At 49.7% G+C, this 27,694-nt stretch overlaps 3 protein-coding genes across 6 annotated transcripts in view; 2 read left to right on the forward strand and 1 right to left on the reverse strand.

Moving 5' to 3' along the window:
• Positions 1 to 13,199, forward strand: part of Ewsr1 (EWS RNA binding protein 1) — a 28,735-nt gene extending 15,536 nt beyond the window's left edge. Inside the window, 11 exon segments of the mRNA XM_029545417.1 lie at positions 166 to 377; positions 1,266 to 1,446; positions 4,176 to 4,213; positions 4,725 to 4,757; positions 5,147 to 5,265; positions 9,922 to 10,051; positions 11,036 to 11,158; positions 11,962 to 12,124; positions 12,369 to 12,466; positions 12,616 to 12,868; positions 12,993 to 13,199. Coding sequence (XP_029401277.1) covers positions 166 to 377; positions 1,266 to 1,446; positions 4,176 to 4,213; positions 4,725 to 4,757; positions 5,147 to 5,265; positions 9,922 to 10,051; positions 11,036 to 11,158; positions 11,962 to 12,124; positions 12,369 to 12,466; positions 12,616 to 12,868; positions 12,993 to 13,032 — 1,390 coding nt within the window. The 3' untranslated portion in view covers positions 13,033 to 13,199.
• Positions 13,200 to 17,752: 4,553 nt separating this feature from the next.
• Gas2l1 (growth arrest specific 2 like 1) lies at positions 17,753 to 22,990 on the forward strand. 4 transcript variants are annotated; one of them, XM_021210530.1, is made up of 7 exons: positions 17,753 to 17,865; positions 17,986 to 18,242; positions 18,606 to 19,258; positions 20,667 to 20,774; positions 20,856 to 20,952; positions 21,038 to 21,212; positions 21,546 to 22,990. In XM_021210530.1, the coding sequence occupies exons 3-7, from the start codon at positions 18,626 to 18,628 to the stop codon at positions 22,570 to 22,572; spliced, it is 2,040 nt and encodes a 679-aa protein (XP_021066189.1). In that variant the 5' UTR covers positions 17,753 to 17,865; positions 17,986 to 18,242; positions 18,606 to 18,625; the 3' UTR covers positions 22,573 to 22,990. The 4 variants fall into 4 exon arrangements, with proteins under 4 accessions (XP_021066189.1, XP_021066190.1, XP_029401095.1 ...); XM_021210531.1 differs by lacking the exon at positions 17,986 to 18,242 and having other exon boundaries at positions 17,759 to 17,865; XM_029545235.1 differs by lacking the exons at positions 17,753 to 17,865; positions 17,986 to 18,242 and having other exon boundaries at positions 18,255 to 19,258; positions 21,546 to 22,589.
• Rasl10a (RAS like family 10 member A) lies at positions 22,867 to 25,042 on the reverse strand. The gene is made up of 3 exons (XM_021210535.2): positions 24,603 to 25,042; positions 23,791 to 23,915; positions 22,867 to 23,554 (listed from the first exon to the last, which is right to left on the reverse strand). Exons 1-3 carry the CDS (start codon positions 24,819 to 24,821, stop codon positions 23,287 to 23,289), a joined length of 612 nt encoding a protein of 203 aa, XP_021066194.1. The 5' UTR covers positions 24,822 to 25,042; the 3' UTR covers positions 22,867 to 23,286.
• Between the last annotated feature and the right edge of the window lie 2,652 nt (positions 25,043 to 27,694).

The raw sequence follows: 27,694 nt of genomic DNA on the forward strand, positions 1-27,694 counted from the left end.
TGTGTACAGGTGGACAGTCAACCTGGGCTACATGTAGTGAGACCCTCTCAAGGAAAGTAAAAAGAAAGTAATTGTTAGAATGCCTGTGAATGTCTCATATTCAGGGTCTTGGCAGAAATAACGTGATTTTTCTCCTTCCTGAAGATGTTGTTTTTTTTCTTCCAGCTACTCCTCTTCACAGCCGACTAATTATGATCAGAGCAGTTACTCTCAGCAGAACACCTATGGGCAGCCGAGCAGCTATGGACAGCAGAGTAGCTATGGTCAACAAAGCAGCTATGGGCAGCAGCCTCCTACTAGTTACCCCCCTCAGACTGGATCCTACAGCCAGGCTCCAAGTCAATATAGCCAACAGAGCAGCAGCTACGGGCAGCAGAGTGAGTTGCTAAGAGAGAAAACTAAGTATGAGTGGTTTTGCTTGGAGTTTCTGAGAACGGGCAATGCTTGTTACCACTATTTGCTTCTGGAGTCTAGAGTGTGAGTGTACGCAATAACATCCTGCGTGATAGTCTGAATGCCCGAGTAGGGGCTCTGTCAGCAGGGTGGGCGCTCTGCAGTGAGTAGGGCTGACGTTCTTTAAGACCTGCCTTAAACGTTAAGAGAAAGTGGGAAGGTGGCTATAGAGGGCTACTGTGGATTTTGATAGCCAAGTAAAAACTGTAAATCAGTAAGCAAAGGGAGTGAGTCCTGCTCACAGAATACTGGAGAACATACCCCCCACCCCCCAATGTTTATTCTTACATTTGGAAAAGTGACTAAAATCTCAAAAGTATCTCATTCACTATTTAATTTCTGCCTCAATTGTTGCACTTTTAAATTTGAATTTCATCAGCCAGGCATGGTGGCACAGAGTTTGCAGGGAGGTCCTGACTAAGGTGGGGGGAGGGGTGTGTTGTTTTATTTTTGACTGGGATGACTAGTGGCTACTTGTTACAGCCCTTTGTATGTCAGCGCCCTAGGTAACTTGGCTCTGCTCTTGGTGTTGAGAGGTGTAGTGTACAGAAGGTGCTTTTGGGGACATCTGAAGCACAGACTGACAAATATATTTTTCCCAGAAGAAAAAACCTTTGGAAGGAGTTTTATAGCCTTGGCCATACAAGGCCTTGATAAACCAATAGTTCTTAAAGAGAGCCTGTGATAGAAATACTTTCAGCATAGTACTTACGTGGTTGCCTGTAATGAGGGTTCCATGAGTCCAGGAGAAAGGGTGTCAGGCAGTAGTGTAAATGTTGGTCCGTGGCTTACAGATGTGACTCTTTCCTCAGGTTCATTCCGACAGGACCACCCCAGTAGCATGGGTGTTTATGGGCAGGAGTCTGGAGGATTTTCCGGACCAGGAGAGAACCGGAGCTTGAGTGGCCCTGATAACCAGGGCAGGGGAAGAGGGGGATTTGATCGTGGAGGCATGAGCAGAGGTGGGCGGGGAGGAGGACGCGGTGGAATGGGGTAAGAGCAAAACCTTTTCTCCTTTTACCTAATTTTGTTTCATCCATAGGATTTTCAATGGAAAGAAGGGACTGAAAGACATAAGAAATTTATCCCACATTTCCATGGACAATCTATTGAGGTCAAGCTATCTCCTAAACCATGGAAATGTCATTTAAGTGGCAGTTTGCTTTTTTTCCCTGCCAGTAACCGTTGTTGGGCTGGGGTGAACAAAGAATGGCTTTGAAACTAGAGCTTTCAGTCCCCTTCATGGTTTTCAGAGGTGAGAGCCTCTTTGGGTAATAGATTTGGGATGGAACACACACAACCCTTCTAATAACCCTAGATTTTAACTAATGTCCTGAACCGTTGTCTTGAAATACCTGGTGTATGTACTGCAGAAAAAGAATGCAGCTGTTTTCCAGTGTTTGTACCCAGAATTGTTGAACATGATGAAGACTGACTGGCCTCATAACCCTTAAACCATGGCCTGAGGTGCCCTGATATGTAGTTAAGTTGGAGCAGAGAACAACCTTAATAACTTTCTTACAGAGTAATGTATATGAATATAGCATCACTCTCTATTGGAGATTTTAAAAGTCTAAATTGGTTTGACCATTGTGATTGATGGAACAATCTGGTTTAGAAAACTGTTTAGATCAGTACCGTGCCCCTGCTGCCTCTGCCTCCCCTCCCCTCCCTCCCTCCATCCCTCTTCCCTTTCTGGTGTCTATACTTTGATGAAGGTGAAGTATGATGTTGGTGGTTAACATAATCAGATTTAGTTAATGTGTGTGTTCTGTCCCTACATAAACTAGTTAAAAAAAAAAAAGTTATGCAGAATGTTGTGAGTATAAATTTGATTAACTGTTAAAGAAAAAACAAACTTCAACACAGATTAAGTTGACCTATTCATTTATTAGTAAATTTCTGTACTACTGAAAGTTAATGTTTTGTTTATTCTGCATAACTTTAATAAAGTCTCCAGTGAAATCTTTATTGGAAAAAAGTCATTTTATAAAAATACGTGCAAATTTTTATGAATAATTTTTGACAATGTAAAATTGGTTTTCTGATTTGGAGAATATCATTCCATTAATAAAGGTTTCACGTCTTTATGGATTTTTTAAAGTAGAAATAGACACTTGAAATTACTATCATCACGTCTCAAAATCACCTAGAATTCTTAGTATTTTTCAATTGCAAAAGCAATTTGAAGTTTATTCATCTTAATACTCCAGAAGTGATGACTCTACCAACTTTGTTAGATTGCTATTAGAGGGGCCATGTTTGTGGATGAGAAGTCTCTCCTGGAGCCATAGAAGAGAGACCGTGGCCTACCCCATAGGGTTTTAACAGAGCTGTGAAGCAGTCTGTTGGATCCTGTGAGGACAGGACACTGGGCAGTCCCCTTTCCCTTTTTTTTTGTGGTGTGGTGATGGTTTTCAGTGTCTGCTACAGGTAAGGCGCTCAATGTTGTTAACATGCCCTTTTTCATTGCCTCAGTGTTTTGATATTTTTCATTGGCTGTTAAACGTGGAAACTTTTTAACATGCTTTGTCGCATTTATATGCTACAGGTTACAAAGTGAGAGCCTTGTATACACTTCAATACTTAAAAAGTACCCGTACTCAGTACTCAGCCGGCAGCATAATGAAAAGTGGGACTAGACACGGTGTCCATATGGAGAGGAAAAATATACATAGAATATTTTAAACAAAATGTATTCATTGTATAAATGGAATCCTTCTGTAACTTTGGTAACTGCATACTTGTTGTTTGGTAATGAACCAGAGGAGGTATAATACTCTAGAATTGTGTAACATTAAAGTGTAAACTTTGTGTTTAAAGAGAGAGAGAGCATTTTATGGTGTGTACTTTAACAAGGAAGTAGAGCTGCATGCAACAGCTTGGACTGTGTATCTAGGTATTAAAGGTGCAATACTGGTTAGGAGAGAGCCTCAGGGCTGCCGACTGGGGAGCTGCCTCTACTCACTACTAGAAAGGACTGCCTTCCCCTCCCTCCCCTTCAAAAAAGGACACACTCTATTCCCTCTCTTCTATGTATAGTATGTATATTGCCGTAGTCTTAACTGGTATGTCTATAAAGTTGCACCCCCAGTCCGTTGAGCCTTGGTATTTATTGTAAATTCTCCTTTCACAGTAACTATTAAATCCATTAGGGCCCTGGACCGTATGGCTTTATGCTGAAGATTGGCTGGATGCGTCCTCTGATGTGTGTTGTAGACATTTAATGTGATTGTCTCCTGCTTTATTATACTGTGACTTGCTAGGAAGCCTAAGGCCTCATTTGGCTGTCCCTTGGGAGAGGTTGAGGGTGCACCTTTATGAACATGGAAAGGTTCATCACAGCAATTGTCTCTGCCTTCTTGTTTCTACACCAAGTTCACCTGGTGTTCCAGCTGATTGGGGGGAGGGGAGTGTTTGGGATCTAAGGTGGTTTTTTTTTTTCTTTCCTTCCTTAATTTGCCAAGTATTGCACTATTAATACCAGCCCCTGACATGAAAGAAACCAACCACACTGGTGTGTACAATCAGACAAGCAAGGTTGTATATTAAGGAAATTTGAGCAAGCTGCCCTGAAGAAAGGCATAGTGACAAGATGAGAGAGATGCATTGTTTGGAGATGTGTTTAGCCAGTGCCCTTCTTCCCCACGAGCCCTGCCAAGGCTCAGAGCGGTACTGGCTTTTAAAGGGAAAGGCCTTCATTTCTTCGTTTATCCCCCCAGCAGCGCTGGAGAGCGAGGTGGCTTCAATAAGCCTGGTGGTAAGTTTTTGAGTATTACCATGGATAGTGTTTAAAAAAAATACAGTCAGTTTTTCTAGAAAACTATATAGTTTTTACTAGTTTCATAAGTGGTTTTAAAATGATCTATACAAAAGACTCTAATGGGTACTGCCGGCATTGTCTTAGGGGTAATAAGGTTAACCTATGGTTACAAAACAAAGGGTAACTTCAAGTATTGAGCAACTGCTTCTATAATATGGGGGAGAGTACAGCTTTAATTTGGTTTATGTGGAGGAAAGGTTTTGAATTTAAATTTAACACTAATTTGGCACATGAAGCATTGAGAGTGTATTTGGTTAATGGTTTAGAAACAAACGAGCAAGGGAAAAACCCTAGCAAACTTGACAAACGCTCAAGGGACACTGCTCCATCTTAGCAGTGCGGGTCCCCATCCAATGGTGGTGTAGTAGATAGCTGTGTGTGTTTGTAAGGTTTGTAGCTTGCAAGGCTTGCGCTAATAATATTTTATATGATCTTTCCTGGTTGGCAGGACCCATGGATGAAGGACCAGATCTTGATCTAGGTAACTTTTAAGTTATTGAACTTTGCACTGTGCTGTTTTGAATAAATGCTGTAGAAGCAAGGGTTCAGCAGCTCAGCAGACTGATACCAGTACACTGACCCATTCTTGGCAAAGACAGTTTGGGACTTCTTAAAATGGTTTTAAAGTAACCAGAAAGCTTTCTCTTATATCAGTATAATGGGTGGTTGGTTCTCTTGCCTTTTTTGATGAATACAGTTCGATAATAATGTCCAATTGGTTAAGAAGCCCCTATTATTATCTAGGCCTGATGGGACATGTCTGGGACGTTAAGAAAGAGGATTAGGAGTTTGAGGCCAGCCTATCTCCAAAAGAAGAAGCCACTATTAATTCGGGGCAGTAATTGTGTTTTATCTAATTTTCTCTGGAAGGCCTTCCTATAGATCCCGATGAAGACTCTGACAACAGTGCAATTTATGTGCAAGGATTAAATGACAATGTGACCCTGGATGATCTGGCAGACTTCTTTAAGCAGTGTGGGGTTGTCAAGGTGAGTGAACGTGGTCAGGTGACCCCCACAGAACATATCTGAGATGCTTGGACTGTGCTGAGAATTATACCTTGATTGTTTTGTTGACCCAGGGATGGAACACTTGCCTAGTATGTATAAGGGCATTAAGGCTAAAAAAAAATAGCTCCTCTCCTTGTTAGTTGGGTTGTTGTTTATTTTTTGAGACAAGATCTCATGCATTCTGGCTTGACTCCACCATATAGCAAAAAATGACCCCTCCCCACCTCCAAACACTCTGTCTACAGTCTGGTGCTACCGCACACAACTTTAGCCAAGTTTTATAGATGAAAAATGCTAAGCAGCTGATGTTTCTGTTATTAAATCTGCTGTTCTCTTTACTTGTAAATAAACTTACCTTTGTCGTGAAGGAAAAAAACATAGGTTTTTCTTAATATTCCCCTGGATACTTAGAAACTTGGAGACTTTTTTCCCAAATTATCACTTACAGATTTATTTCCCAGGATAAGGTTGAGGCTCTGCCATGGGTTGTGATGCCTGCCATTGATGCCAGTACAGAGGGAGGGAATACAAAGGGAAAGGAGCAGAGCTTTAGGAGTTCTGGTTTTGTTTTGGTTGAGAAAGGGTTTCATTGTGTAGCTCTGCCTAGTCTGGAACTTACAGAGATCCACCTGCTTCTGCGTCTGTGTATTGGTACCGCACCGGACTATTCTTGGTTTGATAACACATCTGTTGTTGGCTTGTTTTCCTTTCCCCTGTTCACTGGCCTGTTGTGACATTTTGTTGAAAGGTTTACCTGAGTCTCCATACCCAGGAAGTCTGGTTCTTTGGCTTTTTCACTTAAAAATTTTTAAAATTCCATATGGTGTGAACATGTGGGAGGGTCTGTGCATGATCCAGAGAGTATCTCTGGGGGTCAGAGGGCAACTTCTGAGAGTCTGGTCTTCCCCAGTATGGGATCGATGCATTGATGTAAATGACAGTTATCTGACCAGTCCTCTTTACACAGTTGCTGTCCACTCTTTGCAATACAGGTTAACAGAGTCTATAATGCAGTTTGAGAATAAATAATGTTTTCTGATATTAAAGCCTTAAAGGTGTACAGTTGACTTTTAAAATTATACTTTATGTTTATGTGTCTCCAAGTTTTTGTCTGTACCACATGTGTGTAGACACACAAGGAGGCCAGAAGAAGGTGTCAGATGTCATAAAACTGGAGCTTCAGGCATTCGTAAAATCTGACCTCAGTGTTGTAGACTGAACATAGGTCCTCTGCTAGAATACCAAGTATTCTGTAAGATCTTTCTCTGCTTGTTTGTGCATGCACACACATTTACCACTAATGATTGTCTGTTTCCTTACACACACGCACTGGGTGAAAGTGAAGCCCCAAGTTCCTGTGCTTGTATTTTATATTTAAGATGTTGATTATTGGCTGGGTATGGTGTGCACACCTTTTAATCCCAGTACTCAGGAGGCAGAGGCAAGTAGATCTCTGAGTTGAGGACAGCCTGGTCTATAAAGCAAGTTCCAGAACAAGCCAGGGCCACACAGGGAAAAATTTATTACATTTTTTAAAAGTGAATCTTAATGCATATATGGAGGTCAAGGGACAACTTGCACAACAGTTAGTTCCACTATGTTGGAGATCCAACTCAGGTTGCAGGCTTGGCAGCATGCTTCTTTACCTGCTGGGTTGTCTTGGTGGCCTCTGTGTGTGCTTTAGCAAGGCCTTGTAACTTAACTTGTAACTTTAGCTGACCTTAAACTTAACTCTTCCCATAATGGCCTTGATCTAAAATTAATCTTCCTACTTCTGCATCTCAAATGCTGGGCTTATGTGCTTGAGCTCCCATGTCCAGCTGGTTTGGGGTTGTTTTCATTGGGGTAGGGGTGTTGTTTGTTTGGAGGGTTTAAAATTTATTCTGTATATATGCCTGCATGTATGCCTGCAGGTCAGAAGAGGGCAGCAGATCTCATCATAGATGGTTATGAGCCTTCCTGTGGTTGCTGGGAATTGAACTTGGAACCTCAGGAAAGGCAGCCAGTACTCTTAACCTCTGACCCATTTCTCCAGCCCTTGTTTGGTTTTTCAAGACAGGATTTCTCTCTGTGGCCCTGACTGTCTTGAAACTCAGGTTCTCCAGAGGTTGCATAGGACCCTCTTAAGGGCATTGGATGCTTTCCAAAGGACCTGGATTCAGTTCCCAGTACTACATGACAGCTCACAATTGTCAGTAACTTCAATTCCAAGAGATCCAGCACATAAATGTTGTATAGACACACATGTTGGCAGAATGCTCATTCGCAAAAAATGAATAGAGATTTTAAAATGCATGTCCTTATTCATATGGGGCTGGATAGATGATGGTTCAACAGTTATAAAGCACTTACTGCTCTTCTCAAGCTTGGGTACAGCCTTCTGCAACTGCAGTTCTGGGAATCTGATGCCCTCTTCTGGCTTCTATTGATATTGCACACGTGCACATACATGTATGCAATTTTTTTTTTTTTTTTTAAGATTTGTTTACGTGCTGGGCAGTGGTGGCGCACGCCTTTAATCCCAGCACTTGAGAGACAGAGGCAGGCGGATTTCTGAGTTTGAGGACAGCCAGGGCTACACAGAGAAACCCTGTCTCAAAAAAGAAAAAAAAAGATTTATTTACTTATTATATGTAAGTATAGTGTAGCTGTTTTCAGACACACCAGAAGAGGGCATCAGATCCCACTACAGATGGCTGAGCCATTATGTGATTGCTGGGATTTAAATTCAGGGCCTTCCGAAGAGCAGTCAGTACTCTTAACCATAGAGCCATCTCTCCGGCACACATGCAAACATTCATAAACATAAAATAAAAATATTTCTGGACACATACATGAAATAAATAAATCTTTTAAAAAGATAAGTATTTCCTCCCAACCCCCAGGTTTTTTGAGACAGGGTTTTCTCTGTGTAGCCGTGGCTGTCCTGGAACTCATTCTGTAGACCAGGCTGGCCTCGAACTCAAATCTACCTGCCTCTGCCTCACAAGTGCTGGGATTAAAGGCGTGCACCACTCTGCCTGGCAAAGATAAGTATTTCTAAAAAAGGTATTCCTTGGGAGCAAATAGCTGGCTCAGACACTGAAGAGTACTGAATAAGTCCTGAGTTCAAGTCCCAGCACCCCATAGTGGCTCTACAACTGTCTGTAATTGTAGTCTCATGGAACCAGATGACCCATTTATGTACAGATAGATGTACCTGCAGATAAAACATCCACATACATAAATATTTTTAAAAGACATGTCCTTATTTATATGACTAATTTGCTATTTTCTTTCCTGTCATAATTTTTTAATGATATTGATTGATACATGTATAATTTTAAGGTTTTTTTATGTCCTAAATAGATTTTTTGTTGTTGTTGTTAGATATTTTCATTATTTACACCTCAAATGTCTTCCCCTTTCCTGGTTTCCCCTCTGAAAATCCCCTCATTTTAGATTTTTTTTGAGATGGTAGTTCGCTTCCTGTGGCCCAGTCAGTCCTGGAACCAGTGATGATCTTCTACCTCACCCTTTTGAGTGCTGACATTGCAAGCATGAGCAACTATGACTATGCCCAGCTTGCCTCAAGATAGTCGTGCTGGGGAGATGGCTCAGTAGTGAAGAGCACTTGCTCTTTTGGGTGATCCAGGTTCATTTTCCAGTATCTTCATGGTGACGCACAGTGGTGACTCAAGTTTCCAGGGGATCAGACATTTTGGTTTCTGGATACTCATAGTCACATAATTTTTTTTGTTTTTGTTTTTTTTTTTAAGTCTTCATGCTAACTGCTTAATAAGAGCAAGCTTCACAACAGTGTTGTTTATGGATATGAGTATTCGCATCACTTTTAAAAATGCTTTCTTTTGAGCCCTGTAAAGAGCACTCGACTACTACTAGATACACGCATGAGCCTGGATAGGTTAGACATTGTTCCTATGCGTGCTTGTTGGACAGTGTGGTTTCTAAATTCAAGCCAACCACAAATACACCATCTTTGCAACTCTTGGAGTGAATCAAGGGTTTGTGTGGTAGATTCACAGCTAAAGGAAGGAAGGGGGCTTTGGGGGTTTATTTTTAGGTAGGGTTTTTTTTGTTTTTGTTTTTGTTTTTTTTTTTTTTTTTTGTCTGTTTATTCTATTTTTAGAGAACTGGGGATCAAGCTCTGACCTGCTCATGCTAGTTAGGAGCTCTTCCAATAAAGTGCATCCCTGGAATGACTTCCTTTAGAATAGTTAAATCTCCTTGCTTGACTGCAATGCCTCTTTGGGTATATAATGTGGGACTACTGCACAGGTACCAAGACCAGGAATAGGGCCCACATTGCTTGCTTTTGGTTCTTTAATGAACACATCTGAGGTGTGGAGTTTACCTAAATACCTATTTGTTGTAGAAGCTGAGAAACTAAGTCACTCACAATTTGATCTCCTGGGGAAGACTCGATCTTTAATAAACTGTCTGTGGCATGAGACTGCCATTTGGGGGTTGACCTTGGTTGGCCTAGGGATAGATCTACCTTTTGAGCATTGTAACTAAAGGTATGAACCACCACACTCTGTGTGACTGACTGCCTTTTGACCGTTTGGGGTACTTGTTAACTATAAACTTTAAGCTCATGTTACAGTCACATCTTAACTGTTGCTTTATGTATAGATGAACAAGAGAACTGGACAACCCATGATCCATATCTACCTGGATAAGGAGACAGGAAAGCCTAAAGGTGATGCCACAGTGTCCTATGACGATCCCCCAACTGCCAAGGCTGCCGTGGAATGGTTTGATGGTAGGTTGTGTTCTTTGTCACTCTGGATTCTGCTCACTTAGGCACATTTAAGAACTTAGAACAGTTTCGTGTGTCACCTTCCAAGAAAGAAAGTATTGTGCTAAAACACCATTTCTTTGGAGTCTAGAAACAGGAGGCATATACTTTCCCTTTTCCTGAGAGAATTCAGAAGGGGGGAATTTGAGAGCTGGAACAATAAGATCCACTCCAGGAGCAAGTTGCTCACTGTGTGCCCTTCTATTTTGTTAAAGATCACACGCACTGGCCCTTGGTCAGGAGAGTTCTTTGTTATGTGTGAGTGCATAGCCCCCACGCCTCAGCTGCAGGTACTTCTCTGAGCATACCTTAGGAAGGGCAGAAACCCCTTCCAAAGACACACATCAGGAATGGATGGCACCAGGAGAATGTGCTATACAGTGGTCTATCACTGAGTTTTATCCCTGGGCCTTTGATGTTTTTTAAGTAAAGGTGGGCAGGCTGATTTTAAACCTGACAGTCCTGCAGAATTCTAGAATTACAGGAATGTAATTTAATATCTTTTGTTCTCATCTCAGCAGTGAAGTTGTTGTGTGTTGTTTTGTTTCATTTTCTTTCTGCTTGTTGTAAGACAGAAGAATCTCATGTACTCCAGGCTGACCTCAAACTCCACATGTAGCTAGTACTAACCTTCTTTGAGCTTCCTGATCCTCCAGTCTACCTCTGCTTCCCAAATGTTGAGATTATAGTCCTAGGCTAATTGGCTGCCATGCTTGGTTTTATGTAGTTAGTGTTGGGGATTGAACCCAAGCCTTTGGCCATGTTAAGCAACCTACCAACTGATACTTTCCCAGTCGGACCAGGAAAGAGTCTGGAGGTTGTGAGGGGGCAGGTGTCATGCTTCTCGGGCAGTGTGGAGTTGAGTAAGGTGGAGTCTGCTGAAAAGTGCTCGGGGAGGAAGGAGGGGTGGAGTATGAGGCTCAAGGATGCTCTGTAATCTTTTTCCAGGGAAAGATTTTCAAGGAAGCAAAATTAAAGTTTCACTTGTCCCAAAGAAGCCTCCAATGAACAGCATGCGGGGTGGCATGCCACCTCGTGAGGGCAGAGGGATGCCACCACCACTTCGTGGAGGTAGTAAGCACTTTGTTTTAGCTACTTGGATGTTAAACGGGGTTGGGTTGGGTTGGTTCTGGGTTTTCCAGTACTATTTGCCCTTGAGAAACTTAGTTGAATAGTAAACAAAGAAAGGGCTATATAGGGGCTGGTGAGATGGCTCAGTGGGTAAGAGCACCCGACTGTTCTTCCAAAGGTCCGAAGTTCAAATCCCAGCAACCACATGGTAGCTCATAACCATCTGTAACAAGATCTGATGCCCTCTTCTGGATTATCTGAAGACAGCAACAGTGTACTTACATATAATAAATAAATCTTTAAAAAAAAAAAAGAAAAAGAAAAAGAAAGGGCTATATAAAATTGATACTAGACCATTGAAAGCCAACATTGCATTAATAATATGGGTTAACTTGTTAGAGGGAGTGGAACATCCAGGGAACGTCTGCCTAGATGTCAGTTTCCTTCTATGAAAATGCCATAGTTGGAGGATACATGAAATGACGCAGAAAGAATAGTGTGTGGGGCTGGTGAGATGGCTCAGCGGGTAAGAGCACCCGACTGCTCTTCTGAAGGTCCTGAGTTCAAATCCCAGCAACCACATGGTGACTCACAACCATCCCTAACGAGATCTGACACCCTCTTCTGGAGTGTCTGAAGACAGCTACAGTGTANTTACATATAATAAATAAATAAATCATCAAAACAAAAGATTAAAAAAAAAAGAATAGTGAGAATAGTGTGTGGACAGCACTGTGAGCTTACAGGAGAGGGTACCATAACGAAGCTGCTATAGAGAGGTGATTAACTGTTTGTTATTGCAGGTCCTGGTGGCCCAGGAGGTCCTGGGGGACCCATGGGTCGCATGGGAGGCCGTGGAGGAGACAGAGGAGGCTTCCCTCCAAGAGGGCCCCGAGGTTCCAGAGGAAACCCCTCTGGAGGAGGAAACGTCCAGCACCGAGCTGGAGACTGGCAGTGTCCCAATCCGTATGTACTTCTCCCAGCAGATTGCGTGCTAGTGATGACACCCTCTTCCCACTCTGGGACAGGCCTGGGGGGTGAGGTGGGGCTCGGCACTCTGATTGCTTCTGGAGGCTCATGACTGCCTGAGATTGTCTGCAGATCCTTGTGCTTTGTGCCTGAAACTCCATAATTGTGTAGAGTGTGGTGTGAGTCTCTCCACCTTTCTCAGTTCTCTTGGTGATTTCTGTTGTGATATAACTTTATGCAGGGGCTGTGGAAACCAGAACTTCGCTTGGAGAACAGAATGCAACCAGTGTAAGGCCCCTAAGCCCGAGGGCTTCCTCCCGCCACCCTTTCCACCTCCGGGTAGGTACAGGTTTTCTGGAGTACTTCAGCTTCCTGGTGATTGAATTGTCTCTGCTCTAGGAGAAGGATTAGCAGATCTACCCCAGCATGTCTTCAGAGTCTCGGCTTTTACTCCTCTGACTCTCCTGTCACTCTTGTCCCTGCCTTAGGTGGTGATCGTGGACGAGGTGGCCCTGGTGGCATGCGAGGAGGAAGAGGTGGACTCATGGACCGTGGTGGTCCTGGAGGAATGTTCAGAGGTGGCAGAGGTGGAGACAGAGGAGGCTTCCGAGGTGGCCGTGGAATGGACCGAGGTGGCTTTGGTGGAGGAAGACGAGGTGGTCCTGGGGGGCCTCCTGGACCTTTAATGGAACAGATGGGAGGAAGAAGAGGCGGACGTGGAGGACCTGGGAAAATGGATAAGTATGTGGTGGGAGAGCACTGCCCCTTCCCAACTTCTGCTGCAGTGAGTCCTGGGGTGCCTGGGGTCTCTGACAGGGTTTTCTGTCCTTTCTCATTCTGACCTAAGGATCCCTTTGCTTTGCAGAGGCGAGCACCGTCAGGAACGCAGAGACCGGCCCTACTAGAGACCTGCAGAGCTGCATTGACGACCAGATTTATTTTTTAAACCAGAAAATGTTTTAAATTTATAATTCCATATTTATAATGTTGGCAACAACATTATGATTATTCCTTGTCTGTACTTTAGTATTTTCACCATTTGTGAAGAAACATTAAAACAAGTTAAATAGTAGTGTGCTGAGTTTTTTTGTTTGTTTTTTGATTTTTTTTTTTTCCTTTTTAAGATGGTTGTTTTAAGACTTAACAATGGGAACCCCTTGTGAGCATGCTCAGTATCATTGTGGAGAACCAAGAGGGCCTCTAATTGTAACAATGTTCATGGTTGTGATTTTTTTTTTTTTAAATAAAATTCCAAATGTTTATAAACTGTCATCCTTCTCTGTTTTGCAATCTCATGTATGTACAGTTCTTTCCAGCCCCTCACCAGATGGGAGCAGGAACTTGTGATGCCCACCCTTGAAGATGCCCACTAGCCATGTGTCTCCACCTTAGGCACTGAATTGCCCACTGGAAACCTTGCTCTCCTCCCCAGCTCTTGGCTTTACTGGGTCCATTTTTTTGAAGGCTCTGAGACGACTTTTCATCATTCTAACTCCCACTATTGAATCCACAGGCTTGCCCTGTGCATTTGTTGGTCGGCAGACCTGACTGTGTCCTCTGCGGCCAAGTGGTCACTCTTACTCCTTTGCTGTCTTCTTCCTGACTTCCCTGGCTTCCAACCCAGCTCATTATTTATTTATTTGGTTTTTTTCAAGACAGGGTTTCTCTGTAGCCCTGGCTGTCCTGGAACTCATTCTGTAGACCAGGCTGGCCTCGAACTCAGAGATCCGCCTGCCTCTGCCTCCCAAGTGCTGGGATTAAAGGCATGCACTACCTCTGCCCAGTTTATTTTTTTGTCTTTTTTTTTTAAGAGGGCTTTTCTTTGTAATCTCTGTTGTTCTGGAACTTGCTCTATACACCAGGTTGGCCTCACAGAGTAGAATTAAAGGCAGGTACCACCACCCTGACCCCATCCTGTGCTCTTAACTCAATTGGCACCCTTTTTCCAAGAGCTGCCTCTGCTTCAGTCTGCCAGGAAGTAGGGCTTGGTTCTGTCACAGCAAGTAATCATTAATAACCCACACCAGCCTCCATCTTAGTTTATCTGTCTATTTCTAGTAATTTTAAGGCTATGACCGCCACAAACGAACTCGACTCCCCTTTCCCATCCTTGCCATTTTTAAGAGGCCAGAGCACCTTAAGGACACGGGACACAAGAACTTCACTGGTTCCCCAGCATGTTTGAGTGAACTCTCTCAAGACCTCTGATCTCAACTATTGTCTCATTACAACCCTGCTCTTCCTTAAGCACCACAGGACAGTGCCATCTACACAGTTGTGGGACCTAAAGTCATTGCTACCAGCCACTATGTCAAATGTCCTTACATGTTAACTCCAAACACCTGCTTGGAGAGAGGTCAAAGAACTTGTGCATACTCACGTGTGGTGGTGCACACTTGATTCTCAGCACTCAGGAGATTGCAAATAGGATTGCAAAATTGAGGTCACAGACATCCAAATACTGAGAAATGGAGCACTTGCCTAAGGGTGGATCAGTGCCTGATTGCCCAGGCAGTATAGAAGCCATCCTAAGGTTGATGGATGCCTCGAGGGAGGGAAAGGAGGACAGCAAAATAAAGTTTAAAGCAGTTTTATAGCCCCACAGCACAGGTCTTGACAGAACTGGCATCAGATGTGGGACAATCAGGGTTCAGGGCAGCAGTTGGCCACCCTGACATCCCATTCTGCCTTGTAGGGGTGTAGGGGCAACACTTAAGTGGACTGCCTTGAGCCTTCTGCCCTGTTCTGGCAGGGCACTGGACAAAGTCATCTGTCCACAGCTAACAGCATTCTGAAACTTGGGAATTTTTTTATACGTCCTGGACTGGGCTCTGCTCACATACAAATAGTTGTCTCTGCTCTTTATCTTGGATCTGTAAGTATCCACGATTGTAGTCACATCAGTGAGGTCTGCATTACTGTCATGTCAGGAAATCCCAAAGTTAGAGGCTATAGTATGGGATAAGACTCAAACAGGCCCCAGATCAAGTGACTAGATTTGTCTTTGTTACTCTTCAGAAGAAGTAGTAGACATGTCTCCATCACCAGGACACACTGAGTTGAACTAACAGTACTATTTTGACAATTATGATGTGATAACTACAGTTCTATTTTACAGATGAAGTCACTGAGGCTTAGGGAGATTAAGCATGGTACCTAGTTTTTGTGTAAGAGTTTCAAGATTGAAACATTCTATCACATCCTTTATGGAAGCTCTTTAAAAAGGAAAGTAGACAACTCAAAATGGCTTCAGGAAGTCCCTGGAATAGACCAAATTCACTAGGTCCCAACTTGCAAGGATAAGCAGAGAGCCAAGCTGCAAAGAAAACTCTCAGACAAGCCAAGTTTTAAAGGAGACTTGGTTTTTTCAAGACAGGGTCTCTCTGTGTAGCCCTGGCTGTCTTGGAACTCACTCTGTAGCCCAGGCTGGCCTCGAACTCAGAAATCCTCCTGCCTCTGCTTCCCAAGTGAAAGGAGACTCTTGAGACCAGAGCAGCTGCCTGAAGAGGGGTTTAGACCAACTGAGGCACCTAAAAAGGACATTTGAGAACCTGATGAGCTTCCTGCAGTCTATGATCAGGTTCCCATCTGTGAGAGCTGTCACCCATGCTTGGGTGGGCCTTTGGTGATGCTGCTGTATGAGTCATGTCTGTTCTTGTAAGTCACCCCAATAAAAATTGGGCTTTTAGCCGGGCGTGGTGGGGCACGCCTTTAATCCCAGCACTTGGGAGGCAGAGGCAGGTGGATTTCTGAGTTCGAGGCCAGCCTGGTCTACAAAGTGAGTTCCAGGACAGCCAGGGCTACACAGAGAAACCTTGTTTCAAAAAAACAAAACAAAACAAAAAAAAATGGGCTTTTGCGGTATCAGTACTTTGGCCTTTTGTGGGTTCCCTATCAGGAGTGAACAGACTTGTGTGTGACGTCTCTCCCGGGAAAAGTTTGTCAGACAGCACTGGTGACCCAGCAGAGCTTAGATTCAGTCTTCTATGTCCAGAGCCCTTAAGTACAGTGAGGTGGCTATAAGTAGGGGTCAAATTCCTACAGAGCTGCTGGTGGCAATGGTACCTTAACCTCCCCAGTCCTCAGCTTCCGTAGATCTACCAAACTATCATATGAGGCTGGCAAAAAGGCTCATGGGATAAGGGAACCTGCCACCATGCCACAATACCCACATGGTGAAAGGCAGAACAAACTCCCAAAAGTTTGCCTTGCCTACATACCTTGACACAGACATGCACACACTCATTAAACATGTAATCAAAAGTATCAGTGCATCAGATTATTCTGAAGATGATTGCTGGGTATGACGGTTCATTATTGCTTGTTCCAGGACAGGTCATTTCTCAATTCCTTCACTTAGAATTCAGTCTCCATAGCCAATTCTTCAGGACCTCACTCCCTGCTGGGTGTTATTTAGCAACCCCCGTGTCCACAATGCTCACCCCCAAACCTGGGATTTCTCCCTCATCTATACTCACACACTCACCTCACTAACATACATCATCAGTTTTCAACAGGCAGTCAAGATCCAGCATCCTCTCACCATTCCGACCTAAAACACTTGACTCCCTCAGCTGCTCCCTGCCGCTGCCCCTGCCCCTGCCACTGCTCACAACAGCAGTTATAGGAGCACTTATGGCTGTTAAGTCAGCCTCTCTCTCCTGCTCTAAATTCCTTCTTAGAGAGGCCTGTGATCCCAGCAGAGAGAGCACGTGATGAGTTCAAAGCCAGCTCAGGCTACATAGCAGGACTCTGTAAAAGTAATGGCATGGTGGAACATTCCTTTAATCCCAGCACTCAGGAGGCACAGACAGGCAGATCTCTATGATTTTTGAGGCCAGCATGGTCTACATAGGGAGTTCCAGGCCAGCCTGGTCTACTTAGTGAGATCCTGCCTCAAAACCACAACAAACGCCAACAATAATAATTTAATAATTAACAAATAAACCTCTCTTCCATAACCTTTGAAAAGCATGGTCCATAAGGCCCTAATGTTTCACCACTCCAGCCTTGCAAACCTACCCATTTTTCTTTCTTTCCTTCTTCCTTTCCTTCTTTTTTTGAGATAGGCTTCCTCAGTGTGAAAAACTTTCCCTCTAGATGTCTCTCAGCTTCCTCCGTCGCCTCCTTCCTTGATCTGAGTTAAAATTAAGTCTTTCCACACACACCCACAGATTCCAGTCTCTCTCCAGCATCTCACTCCTCTCTTGGGCGACAGTAGGGGGCAGGATTCCCTAGATCTTCCATGCTCCTCCTAAGGCGTGTAGTTGCCCCTGCCACACCCCCTCTTTTAACCTAACCCACAGCCACCTTCCGATCCCTGAGCCTCATCGTCCTTGTACCTTATTTAAGCTAATATCCCTGGGCCGTTATCTGGCTTGCAGAGGTCCACCCGGGACGGAGGTGACTCTGCAGTCCCCGGCCCCTATCGCTTCCGGGGAGGCCACTGTCACGGGGGAAAGACAGCTGAAAGGATCTGAACCCCGCCTAGGAAGACCCAGACGCGGAGTTAAAGGTCGGGGGGGGGGGGGGGGGACGCCTCCAGGCCTAAGGCCGGAGAAAGGCACGGCCCCTTTAAGAGCGCAGCCCCGCCCCTTCCTGGCCGGATCCAAATTCCAGGGGGGCGGGGCGGAGCGGATGCCTGGAAGCAGCGATCTCGGGCGGCGCCTGTGTGCGGCGGCGCGGCCCGGCTCCGGCCCCGCCGGGGCGATGCTCCCCGGGGCGGCGGGGTGAGCCAGGTGAGCGCGGGGACCCCCAGGAGCCCTAGCCAGAGTGCCTGGAGGTGGGCCGGGCGGAGCGGGGCCTCTGCTTCCCAGGGCTGTGTGACCTTGACTGGGCACGCACCCTCTCTGGACCAGGCCTCGAGCACTGCGGAGGCTCGCGGGGGCCGTTCGGAGTCCCGGCCTTTCGGGCACCAGCTCGGGCGGCTTTTGGCAGCAGGAATCCGGCCTGGCTGGGCGACCCGATCCCTCCACCCACTGCTCTGCGACCTTCGGCGAATGCCTGCCCTTGCTGCGCCTCAGTTTCCTCATCTGTAGAATGGAGATGCGGTCGCCGCTCAGCCCCTGGCGCGGCCCTTAGCGGAGAGGCGAGGGAAAGGCGGGACTTCGTGCAGGTTACTGGCTGAGCAATGGAAACAGTCCCTCTGTGGTTCTGGGCGAGGCTCCTCTCCCGTCCCTCCCTGCCCACATGTCTTCATGTTTTTAAATGGCATTTCTTCCTCGTGGGTGCCAACCCGTCCCCAGCCACCCTCTCCCGGCCAGCCAGACAGCAAACATAAACACGACGGTGGTATAAATGTTACGGAGTCCCTTAAAGCAGGTCATGGCACTGTGAGAACAATGAGGTGTTATGTTTGCTTGTTCACAGTCTGCTCTTAAACTTAGCGTCCCCCCCCCCCCGAGTGGCAGGCTGGTAGAGGTGGACCATTCTGAACCCTTGCGTGTCTTCACAGCAACCCTCACCTATGTCCCCACAGTGACTCCACTGGCCCTGGGCATGGCGGACCCAGTGGCGGGCATCGCAGGCTCTGCCGCCAAGAGTGTGCGACCCTTCCGATCCAGCGAGGCCTATGTGGAAGCCATGAAGGAAGACCTGGCCGATTGGCTCAATGCTTTGTACAGTCTAGGTCTCCCCGGCAGTGGCGATGGCTTCCTCACGGGGTTGGCCACAGGCACAACCCTGTGCCAACATGCCAACGCTGTCACCGAGGCTGCCCGGGCTCTGGCTGCTGCCCGTCCAACCCGAGGTGTGGCCTTCCAGGCACACAGTGTGGCGCCTGGCTCCTTCGTGGCCCGAGACAACGTGGCCTCTTTCATCGGCTGGTGCCGGGCTGAGCTGGGCGTGCCCGAAGTGCTCATGTTTGAGACAGAAGACCTGGTGCTGCGCAAGAACGAGAAGAGCGTGGTGCTCTGCCTGCTGGAGGTCGCCCGGCGTGGGGCGCGCCTCGGCCTGCTTGCCCCGAGGCTGGTACAGTTCGAGCAGGAGATTGAGCGGGAGCTTCGAGCTACCCCTCAGGTCTCCAGCGTCCCTGCTGCTGAAGAGGATGTCACTGAAATTGCCACTGTACCAGGGGTTCCCACCCGCGCACCCCGCATGACGCCCAACGACCTTCGAAACCTCGATGAGCTGGTGAGTCTTCTGATGTCCACATTGGGTGACCCCTGCCCCTGCTTCCCCCCCTCCCATCAGGGGGCCAGATGGCAGAGCTAATGCCTACCCCACCCCTAAGCCTCCTGGGGTCCATTCTCCACAGCCTGCCCCATGTATTGACTGTCAAGTGTGTACACCTGGCCACAAAGAAATGAATAAGCCCAGAGAGGCAGAGTTGCTGAGTGAGGCCACACAGCTTAGGTGGGTCTGAGGCAGGAGATCAGCTTTTAGTATTAAATGAGCAGCCACAGAGTTGAGTGCGCTCCTTCATTTGGAGAACTGTGACTTGGGGACCTTTTGGCACACAGGTGCTAGGCAGATGCATTGGCAGCCTCAGACCTGGGGCTGAGTGGCTGCCACCATGCCCGAGGCTACATAGAGGAAGCTCTTGGCAAGAAGCCTGGTACACAGGGAGGGTCTGGGAAGACACCAACCCCGGTGCCCTGATAGAGAGAACCTGGCCCCGCTACCACTGCTCCTGGGAACAGGAAGTGCTCTTGGGAGCCTAGGAGGTACAGGCCTCCAGCTCCCTCCGCCTTTCCCAAGACCGATGTGTCCCTGACACCCCCGCAAATGGGCCAAGAGTTTCTTTCTTATCAGGAGCTTAGGACTGGGATGTGCCGTCCCAAGTCAGGCATATGATGGTTGTGGGCAGAATGGTGGCCCGGTCTCCACCCACCCCCAGCCTGGGTCTGGATCACCCACCCCACCCCCCTCCCACTGCCCACACCCCCTAACCCGGCTCATCCCCTCTGGCTCCGGACTGCCGTGGGTAGGGAGGAGGGTAGGCTTCCCACATAGCCAACCTGGCATCTCCTGCCACCATTGACAAGCATGCAGTAGTGCGCCTGTGTGTGTGTGTGTGTGTGTGTGTGTGTGTGTGTGTGCGCGTGCGTGCGTGCGTGCGTGCGTGTGTGTGTGCCTGTGTGTGTGTCTGTGCCTGTGTGTGTGTGTGTGCCTGTTGGTGTGTGTGCGTGTGTGTGTGTGTCTGTGCCTGTGTGTGTGTGCCTGTGTGTGTGCGCGCGCGCCTGTGTCTGTGTGTGTGTGTGTGTGTGTGTGTGTGTGTCTCCTACGTGGTACCCTCTGATTGCCATGTTCAGCTGGGAGTATGGCCCCCTGCACTCATCCCAGACCTTCCTGTCCAGGCTGTGGACCTCACCACAGTGTGAAGATGCTGTGGATGGCTCCAGGCTCTGGTGGGTTTAAGGCCTTTCCAAGTGTTTCTTCCAGGAGCTAGGCCTTGGCTTCTCCTCTCAGAGCCCCCACTGTGATGAGGCAAAAGGTCCTGTGTAGGAAGGAATAGTTACTTCCTCCTGGCCCGCAGCTGCTTGGTAAAGCCCAGGAGGGGATTGCCCCCTGACCTTCAGCCCCTCTTGTCTGCCTTCAGGTAAGGGAGATCCTGGGCAGGTGCACCTGCCCCGACCAGTTTCCCATGATCAAGGTCTCCGAGGGGAAGTACCGAGTGGGAGACTCCAGCCTGCTCATCTTCGTGAGGGTAAGTGGGGGAGGAGAAGCCCAGGCCAGCACCTCAGGAGTGGCCTAGGAGGCCCCCAGTGACCTGCCCTTCGGCTTGCAGGTGCTGAGAAGTCACGTGATGGTGCGAGTAGGTGGCGGCTGGGACACACTGGAGCACTACCTAGACAAGCATGACCCTTGCCGCTGCTCTTCTTCTAGTAAGTGCCTGGGGGTGTGGGCCACAAGCAGAGAGGAGCCGGTTTCTAAGGTGTTGCCCCTCACTTGCTGTATCCATTCGCACAGCCCACCGTCTGCCCCAGCAGAGGGCCGGGACTTTCTCCCCGCAGAGGGGATCACCCACTCCTAGCCCCCGCCCCAGTAGCCCAGTCCCTGGGAGTGAGCGCCGGAGCTCCCGGCCCGAAGTAATAACCCCCATCAGCCTGCGAAGCACAAAGGAGGGGCCCGAGACCCCGCTCAGGTGAGATGTTGGAGGATCACCTCCGGAGCTACTAGGGCTGGTGGGGGTGGAGCGTCCGCCTGGGCGCGATGACTCACACCCTGGGAAAAGTTCCCGTGCGTGGGGGCGGTACCGGCTTTCCATCTCCATGGCAACCCAGACAAACCAACAACACAGCTGGGGCGGGCTCCGGGCGGTGGCTGATCCAACCCTGGCTTCTGAAGCCGAGGGCGGGAAGTCGCGGCCTTGGCCTGGACGCTCACTTGTGCCTGGAAGTCCCCTGGCAGAGCCCGAGCCTCACCAGCTCGCTCCACCCGCGCCAGTGATACACATCTCTCTCGCACCCCACCTCAGGCCCCGCGATCAGCTGCCCCCCCTCCCCCGCTCCCGCCGCTACTCCGGGGACAGTGACTCCTCAGCCTCCTCTGCTCAGAGCGGCCCCATGGGTGCCCGCAGCGACGATTCAACCACTGGCTCCCGGAGGGAGCGGCCCAGCCACCGGCCGACCTCCGGTCTTCCGGCCTCCCCGAGACGGCCGACCGCTCCTCGCAGCCAGTCTCGAGACCGGCTGGACCGGGGACGGCCCCGCGTGGCCCCAGGAGGCCGAGGCGCTCAGCTGTCGGCTTCCAGCCCAGCACGGCGCACCCGCAGCCAGAGCCGCGAGGAACAGGCGGTATTGATGGTGCGCAGGGACCGAGACGGCCAGCACTCGTGGGTGGCCCGGGGCAGGGGTGGCGGGGGGGCAGGGGGTTCTGGAAGGAGTACCCCGCAGACTCCACGTGCCCGCAGCCCTGCAGCACCTCGGCCTTCCAGGGGCCCCAGCCCAGGCCCAGAGCTGGCTGCCACACCCGCCAGCATCTTCCGCACGCCCCTGCAGCTTGACCCACAGCAGGAGCAGCAGCTGTTTAGGCGTCTGGAAGAGGAATTCTTAGCCAATGCCCGCGCCTTGGAGGCTGCTGCTAGCCACACCCCCACAGGATCTGCCCCTGACCCTCCAGCTCCGGACTCCGCTTACTGTTCATCCAGCTCCTCGTCTTCATCACTCAGTGTCATGGGTGGCAAATGTGGCCAACCTGGGGAATCAGGCCGCACAGCCAATGGGCTGCCTGGGCCCCGCAGCCAAGCTCTGTCCAGCTCTTCCGATGAGGGCAGCCCCTGCCTTGCTGTAGGAGGGGCACTGGATGTAACCAGGAGCTCTATGGCTGGCCCAGAACCCTCACTGACCTGGGCAAGGGGGCGGATGGACACACAACCAGACCGTAAACCGTCACGCATACCCACACCTCGGGGACCCCGCCGCCCATCGGGACCCACAGAGCTCGGGGCTTGGCATGCCCTGCATTCGGTCACCCCAAGGACCGAGCCAGATTCTTCAATGTGATGGACCGGCTCAGCTGCACCCACACCCCATTCCATTTTCTTTGTGGCCTTAACCTACCCTTTGCATCAGGGAACCCCCCTTCCATCTCTTGAGCACCAGACCTCATGGGACCAGACCCCACGGGACCACATGGCACAATGGGACACCTGTTGTACATTCCGGTTTGGGGGATGAGCATTGCTATTTAATTACTAATATTATTGAATGCCTTAGAGGAGACCGGGCCAGCCCGGTGTCCAGAGGACCTGTGGTCCAGTAAGCAGAACTTCTGACAGTAAAGTATTGCTCCAGCTCCTGTTTTGGGGGGACCGAGCCTTCATTCTATGTTGGAATTCTAGAGTTAATTGCCTAGAGGCCAGACCTCAGTGCTCTGGACCTGTCTATTCCAGAACAAGGAACCCTTAAATTGTGCATTTACGGTTTTTGCATTTGTTTTTATTACCTGGTTAGGCATGGCTTTAAAGGTGTCTCCAGCAGCCAGTCCAGCAGTGGAGAGGTAGAGGCAGGTGGGTCTGTGTAGTTCAATATGAGCGCTAGAAGCTGTACACATTCATGGTCCAGTCCCTTCCACCTGTGCGTATGATCCAATAAGGTCTCAGGTAAAACTGATCTGTCCAATGATTGGCAGTTAGCTGGGTCCAATCGAGGTCAAAAGCCCGATGGCCAGGAGTCTGGGTGAAGCCTGCTTTCACGAGATTTCCCTCTCCAATCTGATCACATGAGGCTGCAGCGCGCTGGGTGCAGCGCCCCTTGCAGGCGAAGGGCCGGGTGTGCAGGACGTGTGCGCACCAAAGCACAACGCAGAAGCTCTCGGAAGAGACGCAGCACGTGCCAATTGTATTTGGCTGAGCACTCGAGGTAGCCACAGCGCCAGCCCCTGCGAACTAGAGTGGCCAGTGCACGGCGAGGTCCAAAGCGCAGCCTCTGACGGTCCCGCTTGTTGCCTACCACCAGGATGGGGGCCTCTGGCGCTCCCGCCGGCCTGGAGGCCCGATGGAGATGAGAGACGCAGTGCTGGAGACTCCATGGCCAGAGGAACCCACCCCATGTGTACAAATGAAGGCGAGTCCCCTCCTATGGCAGAGACTCCCCACCCCGTGTGCTAAGTGTCTCATACAGCAAGAGACCCTCAAGTGGGCACAAAGTATGATCCAGAAGCACCCAGGCCATAACTACCCGCTCCCCTAGCAAGACCTCCACCTCCAGTCAAGCCCTCACCTGTTTTCTGCTATACGCTGCCTCAGGGCTTTAACATAATCGAAACTGTCGGGGCTGCAGATGTCGTAGACCAGCACAAAGGCGTCTGTGTCCTGCAAGCTCCAGTCTTTAGGGTCCGACCACTCCTAGGGGTAGAGGCTGGGGTTTACAGCAGGCCCCCCTACTCCAATTCATCCTCATTTCCCATCACCTCCCAACAACACTCCGGACGGGAGGCGCCCTCCCACAGGCCAGATTTCCCAGCCTTGCTTGGATCTTGTCAGCCCTTAGCCCTCCTCCTTCCTGGGCCTCCAGTCTACCTACTATGCTCCTACTGCCTCAGAGCCCTGGATCTGCCGTTCACCGGCTGACAGATGGTAACTGATTGTCCCGGTGCAGCTGTACAGGTGAAGCCTCTGGCCTTGGTTCCTGCTGCTCTTTCCCCCTTGCAATATTCTTACAGCTTCTTTCACCAAAACTTCACTTAACCTCCCAGGTGCTGCTCAAATGCCAGCCTTGAAATGCATCCAGCGCCAAAGACTGGGAGTCTGAGGGTGCAGTGGCCCCCTCTAGAAAAGGTACTCCTGTGTCTGGTCCAGTCTGTCAGAGCGGCGCGGCTCAGTTCAGGCTGTGCCACACTCTGACCCAGACACCAGCCTAGGCAGGCAAAGAAGACGGACGAGAAACAGCCACAGGCAGAAAGCTCGCATGCAAAATACCTAGACACAACACACTTCAATCCCAGAAGCGGCTCGGGCGCCCTGGGTCAGTACACGTGGACACGCACGTGGGCACCAAGCGTGTACACATCCCTGGCCCCCTCGAACCGCTACCTCAAGACTTCTGGGGCTCGAGCCGGGTTCAGCGACGTCACCATCGCGGATACTCAGGTCGTAGACGGCGCCGTCGAGCAGCACCGCGGGCCGGTAGAGGCGGGGACCGTCCGTGGGTCGGTGGCGCTCAGGATAGTCACCAAACAAGAACTGGCGGATGATGGCGGTCTTGCCCACTCCCGGAGCACCCAGAACAGCCACCCGCAGGCTGCCGCCCATGGCTGGCCCGCGCTCCCGCGCCCGGCACCGGGGAGTTTCATGAGCCCGTACTGCGCCTTGCTTGCCCGGCCCGGGATACCCGCATCGCGTCGCCTACAGCACCTCGGCCACAAGAGGCCAGGCCTGAGGATGGAGCGGGAGGACGCACCCGCAGCTCCGCAGGGAGAGCGCACCCGGCGCGGTGCAGACCCGCCCCCACCCGCAGCTCCGTCCCCTTCTCGCTCCGGCGCCGGGAGCCGCCGCCCCAGTCGGCCGCGCGGGCGAGCGAGCGAGCGAGCAGGGCCTCCCGGAGGCGGCGATGAGGTAACTGTCCGCCCCGCCCCTCCCGGGGAGGGTCGCGGCTCAGTGACTGCCGGGCGGGTCGCCTTGTTAGAGCCTGGTCCCCCAGGTGGCAGTCTGCTTCCCTCAAGCGTTTCAAAACCGAAGCCGCTGGGCGCCACCTCCCTGTTCTTCCAACACCGCTGGCTGCAACCTGGCTGTTGACCAAGCCCAGGCTCTTAGAATCAGGCCACTTGGGGTCAAACCCAGTACTGGCTGAATGACCTTGGGCCAACCGTCGCATTGGACTTTGTGTCTGCATCCCGGTTGTCCACCAAAGGCCGATCGATGGCTTCAAGGCTTCCTCCTGTTTTGTGAGACCCTGTGCACCAAATCCTTTTCTGGGCTCTCCCCTGCATCATCTCTGAACCGCAGCCTCAACCTGGGTATTCTTGGATTAAGGAGGAGGAAACTGAGACCGTGGAAAGGTATCTCAAAGTGTGAAAGACAGACTCTGTCCCGGGCCTGCGGGCCACTTTTCATTACACCTGCAAGGACAAATGGCCAGGAAAACACTGTTTCAAAGGACCAGCCCGGAGAGGGTAGGGAGTGGAGACAGGAGGGTTTGAGGCCAGCACAGAAGTCAACAGCTCAGCCCCTAATCACTGCCTCAACAGATTGGAGGTGAAGAAACAGATCCACGGGTCTGTCCCAGAGGTGCACCATGCCCTCCTCCCTGGACAAGTTCGGAAGCTCCTCTGATGCTTCAGAAAGTCTGGGTTTGCCCAGCCTCCATCCGGCCCTGCAGTCTCCACACCCTGGAGGAGTTCTCAGGCCTCTGCCCTCTGCCCAGGTACTGTGAAATGCAGGCATCCGGCACTGAACAAGACTCTCACTCACTCAGCAAATGCTTCAAGTCTAACGGTGGCCAGAATGCTGAAGTGGAGTCAATAGGACAAAGAAGAGCTGTCTCCTCCCTTAGGAGGGAAGAAACTAGCCGGTCAGGAGGAAGGAAGCACATCCTCCTGCGGGGAACAGGTGACAGCAGCTGGAGGGTATTCCTTGACACTAAGGGCTCATCCTCTTCCCCAGGTGGACTTAGGGCCTGGTCTGATTTCATCCCCGATCCCCCCTATCAGCCACTAGGGATATTCTAGGTCTTTAAATTCAGAGTAGACAGCTGGCTTTTTTTTTTTTCCCTCCCCCTCTTGCTGAGATCCCCCTAGAATGACTCCTTTCCCATTTACAGGTTGCCAGGCTTCTGGGGTTTGTGAGCTGCTTTTTGCTTCCAGAAACAGAAGGGAGTGAATAAACCCAGCCCTTCCTCTCCTCACACAGCAGGGGCAAGGCAGACACCTGCCTGGCTGGCCTTTCACTGGGGCTGCACGCTCTTAGGCCCAGCTCCAGAGCTCTCTCAGCAGCGTGCCCATGGCGGGGCTTTCTTGGGAGCGGCAGGCAGCATTGTGGCTGAGGCACCTCTGGGTCCCAGTGAGACTTCACAGCTTCTGTGTTGTTTTTGAATAGTCTCATTTTGTACGCCTGGCTGACCTCAAAGTTGTAATCCTCCTGCACCAGTCTTTCAAGTGCCGGCATTAGGTATGTGCAACAGGATGCCTGGCTCCTCCTGTGCTGTGGAAGATGCCATCCCTGGGACAGAGTTACCAACAGCAGTTCCCACGTATCCAGGCTGGTGTGGTCCAGCCCTGAGCTGGGCCATCTGCCCCTCTGGGCTCTGGGGGTACAGTGATTCTTTCTGCCTTAGGGTCCGGCAGGCTACTCCTGCCCCTGGGCCTTTGAGAAAAACAAACCCAAAGAAGCAGAAAGAAGAAGCAGGAGTCTGGGCTGCTTGACCAGCGGGAAGTTGGGGGAGCGTTAAAGGACCAAGGGAGGCCCAGAGAAGGGTCTGAGGACACTGTCATGTCACCTAAGGGAAGCCTTGAGAAACGAGGAGGCTTCAGATGAGTGAGCTGGGAGGCAGCTGAACAGGCTCCTGGCTGGGGAGCAGGCTCTTCCTGCCCTTGCCTCTCAGGCAGCAATGTGAAGGTCAGTGTCCATCTCCATGAAGTGACATTTCAGATCTACCCTACTGACCGCACCAACACAGCTTCTCCCTGGCCAGCTTCTTCCCTGGGGCTCAGCACTGCACCAGCTCCAGGGGCTTTCGCCTTGGGTTCCCCCGAGGACACATGGCTGTCTTACCTGTAATCATAACACCAGTTGTCCCAGCACTTAGTCACCTCCCTGAGGTCTAAATGGGATTCCTCTACTGCTCAGATACTTAGCACGAGGTTGTCATCATCACAACTAGTCAGTTTCCTGAAGGGAAAATGAGATTTCACAGACCTCGGGCACTGAGGTGAGGCCTTGGAGCTGGGAGCCCTCCTCCCAGAGCTCTGTTATCTATGCAATTGCTTATGCTCTCAGAGCTTTGGTTTCCACCAAAAGGGACAGTAACCAGGCTGATGGCAGCGGCAGGGACCCCAGAAGATGAAGGACTGCAGAGCAAGACCCTGTTTCAAAATAAACACATAAGAAATTGAGTCATTAAGGATACAGGTACAGAGACAAAATTTAGAGCTAAGATGAAAGGATGGACTATCCAGAGACTACCCCAT

Source organism: Mus pahari, chromosome 13 (assembly GCF_900095145.1).
Source record: "Mus pahari chromosome 13, PAHARI_EIJ_v1.1, whole genome shotgun sequence".
Classification (NCBI taxonomy): Eukaryota; Metazoa; Chordata; class Mammalia; order Rodentia; family Muridae; genus Mus; species Mus pahari.